The sequence below is a fragment of the Mustela lutreola genome, chromosome 1 (genome assembly GCF_030435805.1).
Source record: "Mustela lutreola isolate mMusLut2 chromosome 1, mMusLut2.pri, whole genome shotgun sequence".
In the NCBI taxonomy this organism is placed as follows: Eukaryota; Metazoa; Chordata; class Mammalia; order Carnivora; family Mustelidae; genus Mustela; species Mustela lutreola.
This window is the reverse complement of record NC_081290.1, coordinates 149,210,856-149,223,278: the sequence shown is the minus strand read 5'-3', so window position 1 is coordinate 149,223,278 and position 12,423 is coordinate 149,210,856. Positions and strand designations below refer to the sequence as shown.

The window sequence follows — 12,423 nt, the reverse complement described above, 5'->3', positions numbered from 1 at the left end:
CACTGAACTTATGGCATTATGTCATATAAATGTCCCCCCCAAAATATTATTCTTTTCTCACCTATCCTAAATAAGGAAGAATTAATTAATAAACTCCTGGCATAAAGTGTTAGATTTTATTAGATGAGCTTGTGTGCAGACTTGACGTTGCCTGCAGCAGGGCAGAGGTAAAAACATTAGAAATTAGCTCAACTTCTACTTACTCAGGCCAGACTCTCCAAAAGAAAAAAGTCTTTAGACTTAATTAACGTCTCGTATGGGCTCACATAGTTCTTTTTAATTTTTCTTTTAATTTATTTTTATTTGACAGATAGAGATCACAAGTAGGGAGAGAGGCAGGCAGAGAGAGAGGGAGGAGGAAGCAGGCTCCCCGCCGAGCAGAGAGCCCGATGCGGGGCCTGATCCCAGGACCCTGGGATCATGACCTGAGCCGAAGGCAGAGGCTTTAACCCACTGAGCCACCCAGGCGCCCCGGGCTCACATAGTTCTTAAGGAGCAAATTCCACACTGCACATTCTGTTGAATGGGTCTTGAATATTTAGGAGTGCCTCTGGTTTCTTCCAACAGGACATAGAGAAGGTGCTCGGTGAGTGCACTGGGTGAATGAAACCGTGTTGAGCATCGACAGCATGTAGGGCAAACTAATGCATAGCAGTTCTGAGCCCTTTTGTTTGTTTGGGGGAACCACAAATAAAGATAAACATATTTAACCATATTTATGTATTATTATTCAAGCTTTACAATTATGAGCTTCTGTGCCAGGAAGAAGAGTCATAAAACACAAAGTACATAAATTTCACTGGGGTGTATATACAGATATTAAAGTTAAATACATAAAGACATTATCAAAAGCTTATGGACTTAATCTGTAGTATCTGGGGAAGCTAGAGCTGATGTGGAGCTCCTCCCTGGTGATTTAACAGGCCAGATTTTATTTGCTTGAACATATTAAGTCCTTTATTACTTTTTATTGTCTTTTAGGGAATGTTTTGTTGTAAAAAAAAAATCTCAGTTTCAACCCAGGCTTTTCTGTTCTGACTTAGACAGTAAACAAATTTGGTTATTCCTATTTGAGCATTGATCTTTTTCTGGATGTATAGCCTTCTATTCCTAACCAGACTAATAGAGAATTTTTCTTCTGGGCTTTTCAAAACTTACTTGATTGTGTCAATGATTACAGTGGGATTTTATCTCTAGGTTTTCAACTTGTTTTCAAATTACTTCACTCTAAACAATTTAGCTAGTTTCATCTGTCTTCTCAAAACGTTGTTAAATGCTTAAAAAATTATTCCTTTACTTTCTGTCCCCTTCTGCTTGAAAATATTACGGAAATCCAGTAAATGGTACTTGAGGCTATGAGCTGAGGGAAGAGGAGATGTCTTAAAGAAAAGCTCTTTCCCTGAACATGAATCCCACAATTAGAATTTCTCCTTAGTTTGCTGAGGAGCAGAAAGAAAAGAATGAACAGCAAAATAAAGATGGGACAAAGAGGTGATCCTTGTGCCTGTCGATACCACATGAGATGGGCCTCCTTGGATAGTTGGTTTGGCTTAGGAAACACTTCGGTTTTTTGTTTTGTTTTAAAGGTTTATTTGAGAGATAGAGATCGAACGAGTGACCGATGGGAAGGGGCAGAAGGGAGAGAGAGAGAGAATCCTCAAGAAGACTCCTTGCTGAGCACAGAGCCCGACACAGAGCTCCATCCCAGGAGCCCGAGATCATGACCTGAGCTGAAACCAAGAGTCAGATGCTTAACTGACCGAGCCACTCAGGCCCCCTGGATTTGTTTTTTATCGTGGAAAAAATCTGTCTCCTGTGCTAAGATGGTAGAACATGGTCATTGCCAGTAGCCTTAAAACTAAAGACTGTTCAAGGCAAAGTTAACCATGGCTTTATTATAGACTCTGGAAGAAGGAGCCCTACTCTTCGGATCTCTTTGACCAGAGCCAATTATTTCCTGTATAAATGTTGCTGTTTAGGTAGTATTTGTTTTAACTGACATTGTCATGGTTTATCATGCTTTTGTGAGTTTAAAGTTTATCTCCACACCTTCCAGTAGTTTATTTAAGAAAAAAATTCTTAAAAGGGGTAGACGATGATAGTTACGTTTTGGCATTGCAGATCCTGTGAAGCCACCTGGTGGCTCCCTACAAGCGCCGGCTGATTTACCTTTAGCTGTAAATACAGCACCACCATCCACCCAGGTGGATTCATCCTCTGCTGTCGCACCACCTCCGTACCAGCTCATTAACCTACCACCACATCTAGAAACCCTCGGCATCCAGGAGGATCCTCAAGACTACCTCTTGCTAATCAACTGTCAAAGCAAGAAGCCTGAACCCACCAGGTAAACCACAGATGCCTGTGTGTGCGTGGTGTGCGTGTGTGTGTGTGTGTACACTTAGAAATCTTACCTTTAAACTTCAATTCTGATTCGAAGGCTTAAAAGAAACCCAACTCTTTAGGTTTGTATTTTAGGCTTACTATATTCAGGGTATATTCCTCTAACATTTCTGATACTCAGGAGATTTATGGAAGAAACATGTTCTCTGCTGTCTTGGCAAAGAATACTTTTACCTTCAAGGCTCTTTTGGAAATCTGTCTCCTGTTTCATAGTCTTTGTTACAGACTCACAGTATTACTTGCTTAACAGATTTCACTGATTTATAAATGGTGATCTTGCTCCATTTCTTATGTGATTGTAAACCAGCCAAGGGTCATCTTTTGTTTCTGAAGAAGGAGAGGAATACCTACTACTAGAAGATTTTGAAAGCAAAACGATTCCATTGCAGTGAGTGTGTTGTGGTTGCTTTGGATCTGTGTGAGAAATTAATTATTCAGGTAAAATCCCAATATAGCAAATTCTACAGGATATACAAATTGGGTTTTAGTGAAATTTGATGAAATCAGATATATCGCTAAAAACTAAAACTTACCAATCGTCATACCTAGCAATGAAGCAGAGCTTACTCTGACGTTACCCATTTTTAAGTAGAAAGACATATGTGGATTTCATTGCTTGCCCAAAGGTATCGTAAAGCCTTTCCAAGTCATCTTCATTCCTGCTCCCTTCTTTTCTGCTAAGCTATACGATATTTTAATTTGGTCATTCTTGTCATTTGCCGTTGAGTAATTGGAAGGCCTGAGGTAATGGTGAGAATTGGAGCCAGAAAATGAAGATCAGGGAGCCCATTTCTGCCATTAGCAGCAGTGTGACAACCAGTGATGTTGAGGGTATTTACATCTTGATTTGCAATATATAAGAGTGGGAATGAATTGCATAGCAGATGTGAGAGATTTTTTTAAACAGAATGATTGGATATTAAGCATTATTTTTTTATATCAGAAGAGATGTTGTTTTCATGGAGAATGTGACTGTTACTGGGCTAAGATCATACAAAGTGCTTGTTCAATTTTTATATAGAATTTATCAAGAACCACAGTTTAGTTGCGGTGAATTATTCCCTGAGATAATGGGATACAAATATTCCAAAGATGGGTCTCTGCATATTTGTTGTAATGGGATTTTACCTGTAAGAGCAAAAAAAAGAAATCTTTTTATAAATCAACACTAGTTAATAATACCAAATTCTAACTTGATTTTGCTTGTTTGCTGTGAGTATTTAAAATTACACATTCGCAACTTTGTTACCTGTGCTACTAACTAAGATTTTATTTTATGGAGATTCACAACTACCTTTCAGTATCAGCTTTTTAAAAGCCAGCAGCTAAGTGGCAGTTTTCAGTACACTTTCTTTTTATATGGTATCTTTCATTGATCTCATTGATTTTACAGCTTTCCTGTTGCACTAGAAATTATGCTCAGAGTCCTTGCTCAGATATATTTTGTATCTATATTTTGCAGAAATGACAGATAATTGAGAAATATTTATGAAGTACCCACTGTGTGCCCACTCTTTTGCTGGGTGCTGTGAAGGTACAGACTAATTATGTAAGATACAGCCCCCTCAGATACAGTCCCTTTAGAGTTTTAAGTGAAGCTTTTGAAGAAGTCAGAACATGGAAGTGTTAAGTGTTTGTACATGAATTCAGGAGAATTGCCTTGCAAACTCTTACTCACCCTGCAGGACTCAGGTCAGGCATGTATTCCTCTAGAAAACATTCCCCCAAACTTCCGGGCTGGACTAAATGCCTGTCTGTGTTTTCATAGCATCCTGGTTGTGCCTCCTTATCTGTGTTTTACCAGAGTTAGAAATAGCTTAATATTTTAATTTATTCTTCACTAAAATATAAGCTACTCAAGGGCAGGGAACTTATTACTCCTTGTACTTCTAACTTTTCTTAACTCACTTGTTTGAATTCAATGAAATGCAAATGTTAGAATATGTGTAGTTGCATTAGAAATTCTTAGAAGGGACATGCAAGTGTTTTTAAGATGGAGGGTGAAACGCTTCAAAGGAAGAGTAAGATTTGAACTACATTGGTTGGTGAAAGGAAAGGACCCTGTCATTTGCAACCTGCCTAAAATTATTGAGGGAAAGGCAAGGTAAAAGTGAGGCCTGGGAGGAAACGAATGAAGAGGGGAGTTTGCCTGGAGTAGAGGGTTCCATTGGAGGAGAGTAGGACAAAAGATTGGCAAGCCATATGGAGTCAGCAGTGGTAGTCTTGGAACCAGGTGGAGGTGCTTGTGGGCTTCTTATAGTTCCCACAGCCTGTTGGGACCCTTAACAGGATTTTCTCCAAGTAGATGAGTGATATGAAAACCATGACCTTATAGCAATATAGTAGTATGGTCCCTTGGATTCACTGGAAGAAGGAGAAACTGGAGGAAAGAGGTCCACTAGGATTCTTAGGAGGGTTTAGTGGTGTGAATCTTAGCAGAGACCTGGATCTGAATGTGAGGTGGTGACAGTGGGAATAGAGCAGGGGTATAGTTAACTTGGTTAGAAGAAGGACTTGGTGCCTCATTGGTGGTGGAGATCAAAGAGAATGAATCAAAGCTGATAGTGTTTTGAGCCTCAAGATTCTGGATGAAGACATTTCTTTTAATGGCAAATCAGAAAGGACAATCAGTTTGAGAAGTAAGTTGAGTTTGGTTTGGTACACAAAAGCAAGGTAACACTGGGATAACCCAGCAGAATAATATTTTAATGCTTTGAAAATATGGGACTCGAGGTGAGAAAATGGGAGTTGTTGGCATTTGAATGGAAGGTGAAGTTACGAGAACAGAGGATCTTTAAATGGTGATTGTGGTAAAGCATAAGAAGACTGAATTCTGTTGGCTCTTCCCAGGTAGAGACCCAGGAAGAAGGAGCCAGTCAGCGAAAGAAGGGAATGATCAGTGAAGAAGGGAAGTGAGGGTGTTGCAGTATGACACCAGAGGCGGAGAGTTTGAATGAATAAATATGATACACAGTGCCAGGTGTTACTAAGAAATCAAGGAAGATCAGACCTTAAAAAGTCTATCATAAGTTATTTTTCAGAAGATTTGAGTTCAAGTTCCTACAGGACTTTGGACAACACTCACAGTAGTTAAGGTACCTTGTTAACCATTAAGGAAGTGCATGCAGCGTGCTGGTGTCGTCAGCTTCACTTTGGCTTCTACCCAAATTTTGTGATATTGCAAAAGGCAGAGACTAGAAATTTACCCAAAACATTAAAGATACTCAAATAAGAGTTTTCAAAGTTAATTACTTTTTGGAATTGGCCAGCTTTGTGGCTTGTATTTTGAATATCCTTATAGTATTGGCTAAGAAAATTAGTAGAAAAAAAGATACACAGAATCTTTCAAGTTGCCACCTCCTTGGAGGTCACATTGGATTTCTGCCATACCAGGTAATCATTAGACAGTTAGTCTTCTAGAACAACAGTTGCCAGAGGTAGGCTGAATGATGAGCAATGGACCAACTTGATAAACTGTGTTGGCACGAGGGTTCTGCATGCTCTTCAGAGGAAATGCTTTTCCTTGTGTCTGTGCCTTAATCATTTACGTTTCTCAGAGTTTTGTATCTTTCTAATTCCAGTGCCTCAGGGATCATGGTTTATATGTGGATTTAATAGGTGGAGTTGGGGATGTGGACGGTACAGGATAGGAATTAGGGAGAATGCTTTTGGTGTTCTTGTGGTGGTGGTTTTGTTGTCTGGTGTATAATCATAAAAAAGAAGAAATATTCATGCTTTCAATCATATGGGTTGCCCAAAAAATCGAATGAAAAACGTGTATTTTGATTGTTAAGCTATTAATATATTTATTACAATGTAACCGTATGTATTCACCATGTTTTGTTTTCTATCATTAACAATTTTTATTTAGAACACACGCTGATTCTGCAAAATCCATCTCTTCTGAAACAGACTGCAATGATAATGTCCCTTCTCATAAAAATCCTGCTTCCTCCCAGAACAAACATGGAGTGAATGGCTTTTTTCAGCAGCAAATGATGTATGACTCTCCGCCGCCTCGTGCTGCATCTGTTTCTGTAGACTCCAGCCTTTATAACCTGCCCAGGAGTTACTCCCACGATGTTTTACCAAAGGTGTCTCCATCGAGTACCGAGGCAGATGGAGAACTCTATGTTTTTAATACCCCATCTGGGACATCAAGTGTAGAGACTCAAATGAGGCATGTATCTATTAGTTACGACATTCCTCCAACACCTGGTAATACTTATCAGATTCCACGAACATTTCCAGATGGAACTTTGGGACAGACGTCAAAGCTAGACACTATTCCAGATATTCCTCCACCTCGGCCACCGAAACCACATCCAGCTCATGACCGATCTCCTGTGGAAACGTGCAGTATCACACGCACAGCCTCAGATACTGACAATAGTTACTGTATCCCTACGGCAGGGATGCCACCATCACGTAGTAATACCATTTCCACTGTGGATTTGAACAAATTGCGAAAAGGTCAGCTCTAACTGGCTTCTACTGTGTTAGAGGTTAATGATAGAAAATCTGTTTATCTGAATATTTGTTCTTTGTAGCATAGTATGATTTAAATGATAGTCCTTTTTTTTTTTTCAGCTCTGAAGTTACCCATTCATGTAGTGAAGATATCAGAGTCTCTGTAGCTCGTTGGAAGGGTGTTGGTGCATGTAGCGTGTGCCTGTGTGCTTGTTCTGCTGGAAGGGAGAAAGATTTGGAGTTTTTCACCCCTGAAGAAGTATGGCCTTAGAAATACCTTCCTGCCTCAGGAAGTGTGTACCCCTCTTTCCTGCTTTCCATGTATCCTGGGTGGGTTGACTCTCTACTGGGGCAGAGGAGCAGGAAGTGGAGCAGCCACAAAGCCCCTCCGAGTCATCCCTTTCCTGTATTTGTGTGCCATTATGGCTGCTTCTGTGTCACATCTGCTGGGCTCCGTTTCCTTCCTTCCTCAGTTAGCAATTTATACATTGTGTCTAACAAGTAGACTCCTTTCCAGTCATGCCATTCTGCTTTTGTTTGGTTTTATTTATTTCTAAAGCTTGCAATCTTCTCTCCCCTTACCCTAGCCACTTCACTTAGTCCTATACCATCTCCTAGGGTCTGCCAAAAGTTACAGACCTTGAGAGGAGAAAAATTCAGTCTGGCGTACACTCTGAGGTTCTTAAAGTCCTGGAAATAGAAGGCCAGTGTTTAAGATGTACATACCCTAAAAACTATATGCTAATGTTTTTGTATTTTGTTGGTAGAGTTACCCACCTGTCCTAAAGAAAATAAAGATTTAATGCATCACAAAGAGTACTAATAGGGAGACTTCACTTAGCCATTCAGTACCAATTTCTGATTCTCTTCATGAAGTGGCTCTGTAATCTGATTATAAGTTAGTGAGATAGAAGTTAGGCCCAAGGTGGTATAGAAGATGAGATAAAAGAAGTATTTCTTTTCTCTGTCTTTTTTTTTTTAATATTTTATTTATTTATTTGACAGAGAGACACACAGCGAGAGAGGGAACACAGGCAGGGAGAGTAGGAGAGGGAGAAGCAGGTTTCCCGCAGAGCATGGAACCTGATGCAGGCTTGATCCCAGGACCCTGGGATCACGGCCGGAGCTGAAGGTAGACACTTATGACTGAGCCATCCAGGTGGCCCTTTTCTGTCTTTAAACAACCCAGCATCCTGGGCTTAGACATTCATTCATTGTTGTAATCAAATGTTGGTATTGGTTAGCATATTAGTGAGTGTCTGCATTTCCTAGTGATTTAAGGTACCCATTCGGGATATTATTCTGTGAGCATCTTTTTAAAAATCACTGTGTATGCGTGCAGACCTGCACACGTGTGTAAAGAAAGAGAACAGACCATTCTGAGAACTGGCAAAGATGGGAAGAAATGTTGATCATTTGTTTTCTATTTTAGATGCTAGTTCTCAAGACTGCTATGATATTCCACGAACATTTCCAAGTGACAGATCTAGTTCACTTGAAGGCTTCCATAACCACTTTGTAAGTATAACTGATCTTGGCATCATCAAGTGTATTTCGCTGTCAGGATCTTCACATTCAGTGCTCTAAAATTAAATGAGATCACTTCATGTGCTCTCAGATCGATATGAATATGTGTGACTTATAACTGTGTTTTCCTTTTTGATAATAGTTTCTGTTTATTAAAAGAAATGTATGTGTGTTTTAGAAAATCAAAAATATATTGACAGTGGGAAGCGTATCAAGTGAAGAACTAGATGAAAATTACGTCCCAATGAATCCCAATTCTCCTCCACGACAACATTCCAGCAGTTTTACGGAACCAATTCAGGAAGCAAATTATGTGCCAATGACTCCGGGAACATTTGATTTTTCTTCATTTGGAATGCAAGTTCCTCCTCCTGCTCATATGGGCTTCCGGTCCAGCCCAAAGACCCCTCCCCGAAGGCCAGTTCCTGTTGCAGACTGTGAACCACCCCCCGTGGATAGGAACCTCAAGCCTGACAGAAAAGGTAAGGAGGGCATGACATAGCAAATGGGTTGGGGGGGTGAGGGGTATGCCTGTTTAGATCTGCCAGCTTAGATCTGCACTTAACTGTCATAAAATCCCAAATGGATTTGGGACTAGAAGTTCCGAAGTAATTCATATTACCTTAGTTATCAATTTAAGTGTGGTATTGCTATTTGTAGATTAAGAATTATTATATGTTGATGCCCAGGTGAGGTTTCTGTCTCCTGTCTCTAGAGCAGAGGTTACAAACTAAAATACTCCCAAGGTTTGGCAAGCAACAGGAGAAAATGAGGAGAAACTGGAATCCACTTGCCCATTCTAAATGGAGTAACTAACTGCTCCTTGGCTGTAATCCTTTGTTGACTTGGGAAAATAATATGGGCCCATATGGGCAAATCATCTGATGTATCAGGAGAAGCCAAAAATTTCATCTCTTGTATGTATTATCTTTTGATTTTTGAGTGTGATCTGCTAGTTTAATTTAAAAATAACCAAAAAACACCTCAGACCAAACCAAACAACTTGTAGAGGCTGGATATGGTCTTTGGCTGCTGTTTTGTAACCTCTTCTCCAGAATATATAATATCAAATCAGACAGAGATTATTAGTGCATTTGACGTAATTCTTAAAGAACAATGAGGCTGTGTGTACAATCTTTCCAGTCTGTCTGTATAACAGCTTCTTAAAAATGATTCTGCTTTTGCTGGGGTATAAATGCTTCTAGTCTGTTCCTTCATACTGGCCTTCATAAGTAACATTAAATTCTAGGGTAGCATGGTTTGTTAAGAATTCAGTATAAAAGAGACTCAAAACTGGTAGAACGGAGTCGGGTTTTTATATTTTGGGTTTGAGTGGTTAAAACCCAGACAACTAGCTGTGTTGCAGCATGCTGTTAGTGTGATTTAATCTTGACAACCAAATAAGTTAGTATATTGGCTGTGTGATGAGTTGGCGCCGTTTCTGGGGAATTCAGCACATTTGAAGTCTCCTGTGCTGTACATAGCTTTTTAAGGATATGTAATATCTGTGTAAATTTCTCATTAACCTGGGTTTTTAGATCGTTAGTATATTTCTAATTAAGTTCCAATTGTAGGGAACAGAGTCTGAGACTCATTCCGAGTATCTGAAGAAAATGAGTTTTGTTTTGTTTTGCCTTTAAGTAAGTAAGTCTGGTTCTATGCTAAAATGAGAAAATTTACGGAGAACAGAAGCACTCTCAAGGGACCGTCACTTTGTCCTGTTGTCTGTCCTGTGGGAAGCCTTTACATCTGCTTTGTTCTGTCTCACATTCTGTCTTTCTTTTCTGTTTCCTGCCCTGTATCCTCTACTTGGTTTCTGCCTTCCAGGAGCTGTGTCTGACAGCTCCCCATTGTGGCCTCACTTCTGCCTCCTGGCTCCTTTTTGCATGTGTGCCCCTTCTGCACCTGCTGCCTCCATCATTGTTCGCTCACTGTAGAGTGCTCACAGCAAATTGGATTTTTCTTATTTGTCTTTTCACATGAGGCCATATGACAGATTGTAGGCCAGCCCACAGATTGGCTGCACTGGTCAGCCACCCACTTTTGGTCTGACGGCTAGAAAGATAGCCACGCGTAACACCCACAGCCACCCAGACAGCCCAAACAGCGGGGCTGTAATCAGGGGTGGTTATCTTAGAAAGGGTATGAGCATCACAGGCTTTTTATTTGACAACTTTTCCTTTTGCTTCTCTTTGTCCACATCTGTCTTTAAATCTATTTAGGCATTATTAGTCATTTTCCTTGCATACAAAATGCAGAAGTATGTTTAGACATGCATAGATTTATAACTGAGTTCACAGGTTGCTGAAGGATTAAGGTCCAAGTCTTATGAACTCTCCACAATACTGAAATATTCATTTTTAATGCTAAACTGGTTCTTTACTTACTACTTAGTGTGTGTGAGCAGCAAATCTCTACTTTTTTTTTTAAGATTTTTTTTTTTATTTTAAACAGCAAACAAGCATGTGAACACAAGTGGAGGGAGGGATAGAGGGAGAGAAACTTCAAGCAAATACCCCCTGTTGAGTGCGGAGCCCACCCAGGGCCGGTCTCATGACCCATTAGATCATGACACTTAACCAACTAAGCCACCCAGGTACCCCAGCAGATCTCTGCTTTTTAACCACAAATGTAAGTTTTATATCTGGAAGCCCTACGTAAATGTGGAGGTGATATTGTTAGAGTAAGCATGCAAGGCACTGAGTCCTACCTGCTGTGTTTCTCTGCCTGCCCCTTCCTTTCCTCAGGCTCCGCAGAACACAGTTCAAAAATTCCCGATATATTTCACAGTTAGTAATTACACATGGTAAACCTAATGAATACTCAGAAAACGTCCCTATTTATATGTTAGAAAAGTTTTACGATCATAATGATATGTGTTTAGTGTTCTCTAGGTCTGATAGAGCTCATGTACCTCATATGATATATAACACTTTATGTATATAACATCATATGGCATGTATACTATGTATCATTTATATTACATTTATGTGTAATTACACCTCCCTATATATAGTGAAAGTACTGTATATTCTAGTACAGTAGCAATTAATTGCCCTAGGTTTCTAAACCAACCTAAAGTGACCTTACAGTAGAACAGAAGAAAGTAGGTTCTTGGTTACTTCTGGAGGTTGCATTCAGGCTTTTACAAAATTAAGTGAACTCTTGAGAGACAGTCCTGAACTCATTGGCCAGGTTGTGTATTTGGTATCTATGCTTAGACACAGAATGAACTGAGAAAGCACCTGGAATAAAATACATAGTTTTTTGCAAAATCAAGGAGAATAGGTTTAGCAAAACAGGGGAAGTTACTAAAATCATAATAATTTAAAAAAAAAGGTTTTGCTTTTCTTTTAGTTCTGTTCTGCTTTTTAAATAAATATAAGAGAGAAAACACGAGAGACTAACTTAGCAATCTTTGTCAACTCATTTTAGGAAGTTATAACTATTCAAGAAGAACACATTGAAAACCCAAATTCAGATCTTGGAGCAGTTTATCTTTAAAAACTTAAATTGTAGGGGCACCTGGGTAGCTCAGTCGGTTAAGTATCCAATTCTCGATTTGGCTCAAGTCATTATCTCAGGATCATGGGATCGAACCCCATGTCTGGTTCCACACTCAGCATGGTGTCTTGTTGGGATTCTCTCTCCCTCTCCTTCTGCTCCTCCATCAACATAAGCCTCCCCGCCCAATGCTCTCCCACTCTCCCTTGCTAAAATAAATAAATATATCTTTAAAATAAATAAATAAAAATAAAACTTAAACTGTAAAACAAATGTCTTATTTGGTCATGAAATTCTTCACATGCATAGCATCAGATGAGTCTGTTTTACTTCTAGATTTTGTGACATCATATACATGACTCAATCTGTTCTACTATCTCTTAATTAGCTATACCTCACAATTAGCAAACCTGATTCTACCGAATACAGCTTGATTAGTTTCAGAGCCCAATATAACTAGTTCAGTACCCAGTGTAACCAATTACTGTGATTTTCTTCTTTGAAAGAGTCTACAATAAA

General features: G+C 39.5%; 1 protein-coding gene across 5 annotated transcripts in view; it reads left to right on the top strand.

Moving 5' to 3' along the window:
- GAB1 (GRB2 associated binding protein 1) overlaps nucleotides 1-12,423 on the top strand; it is a 125,408-nt gene that overhangs the window by 87,220 nt on the left and 25,765 nt on the right. For 3 of the 5 annotated variants that reach the window (XM_059176282.1, XM_059176289.1, XM_059176273.1), the window contains exons 3-7: nucleotides 2,122-2,347; nucleotides 2,711-2,791; nucleotides 6,275-6,876; nucleotides 8,306-8,391; nucleotides 8,579-8,882. In XM_059176282.1, coding sequence (XP_059032265.1) covers nucleotides 2,122-2,347; nucleotides 2,711-2,791; nucleotides 6,275-6,876; nucleotides 8,306-8,391; nucleotides 8,579-8,882 — 1,299 coding nt within the window. The remainder of the gene's footprint in view (nucleotides 1-2,121; nucleotides 2,348-2,710; nucleotides 2,792-6,274; nucleotides 6,877-8,305; nucleotides 8,392-8,578; nucleotides 8,883-12,423) is intronic. The other 2 variants (XM_059176266.1, XM_059176258.1) reach the window with 1 other exon arrangement.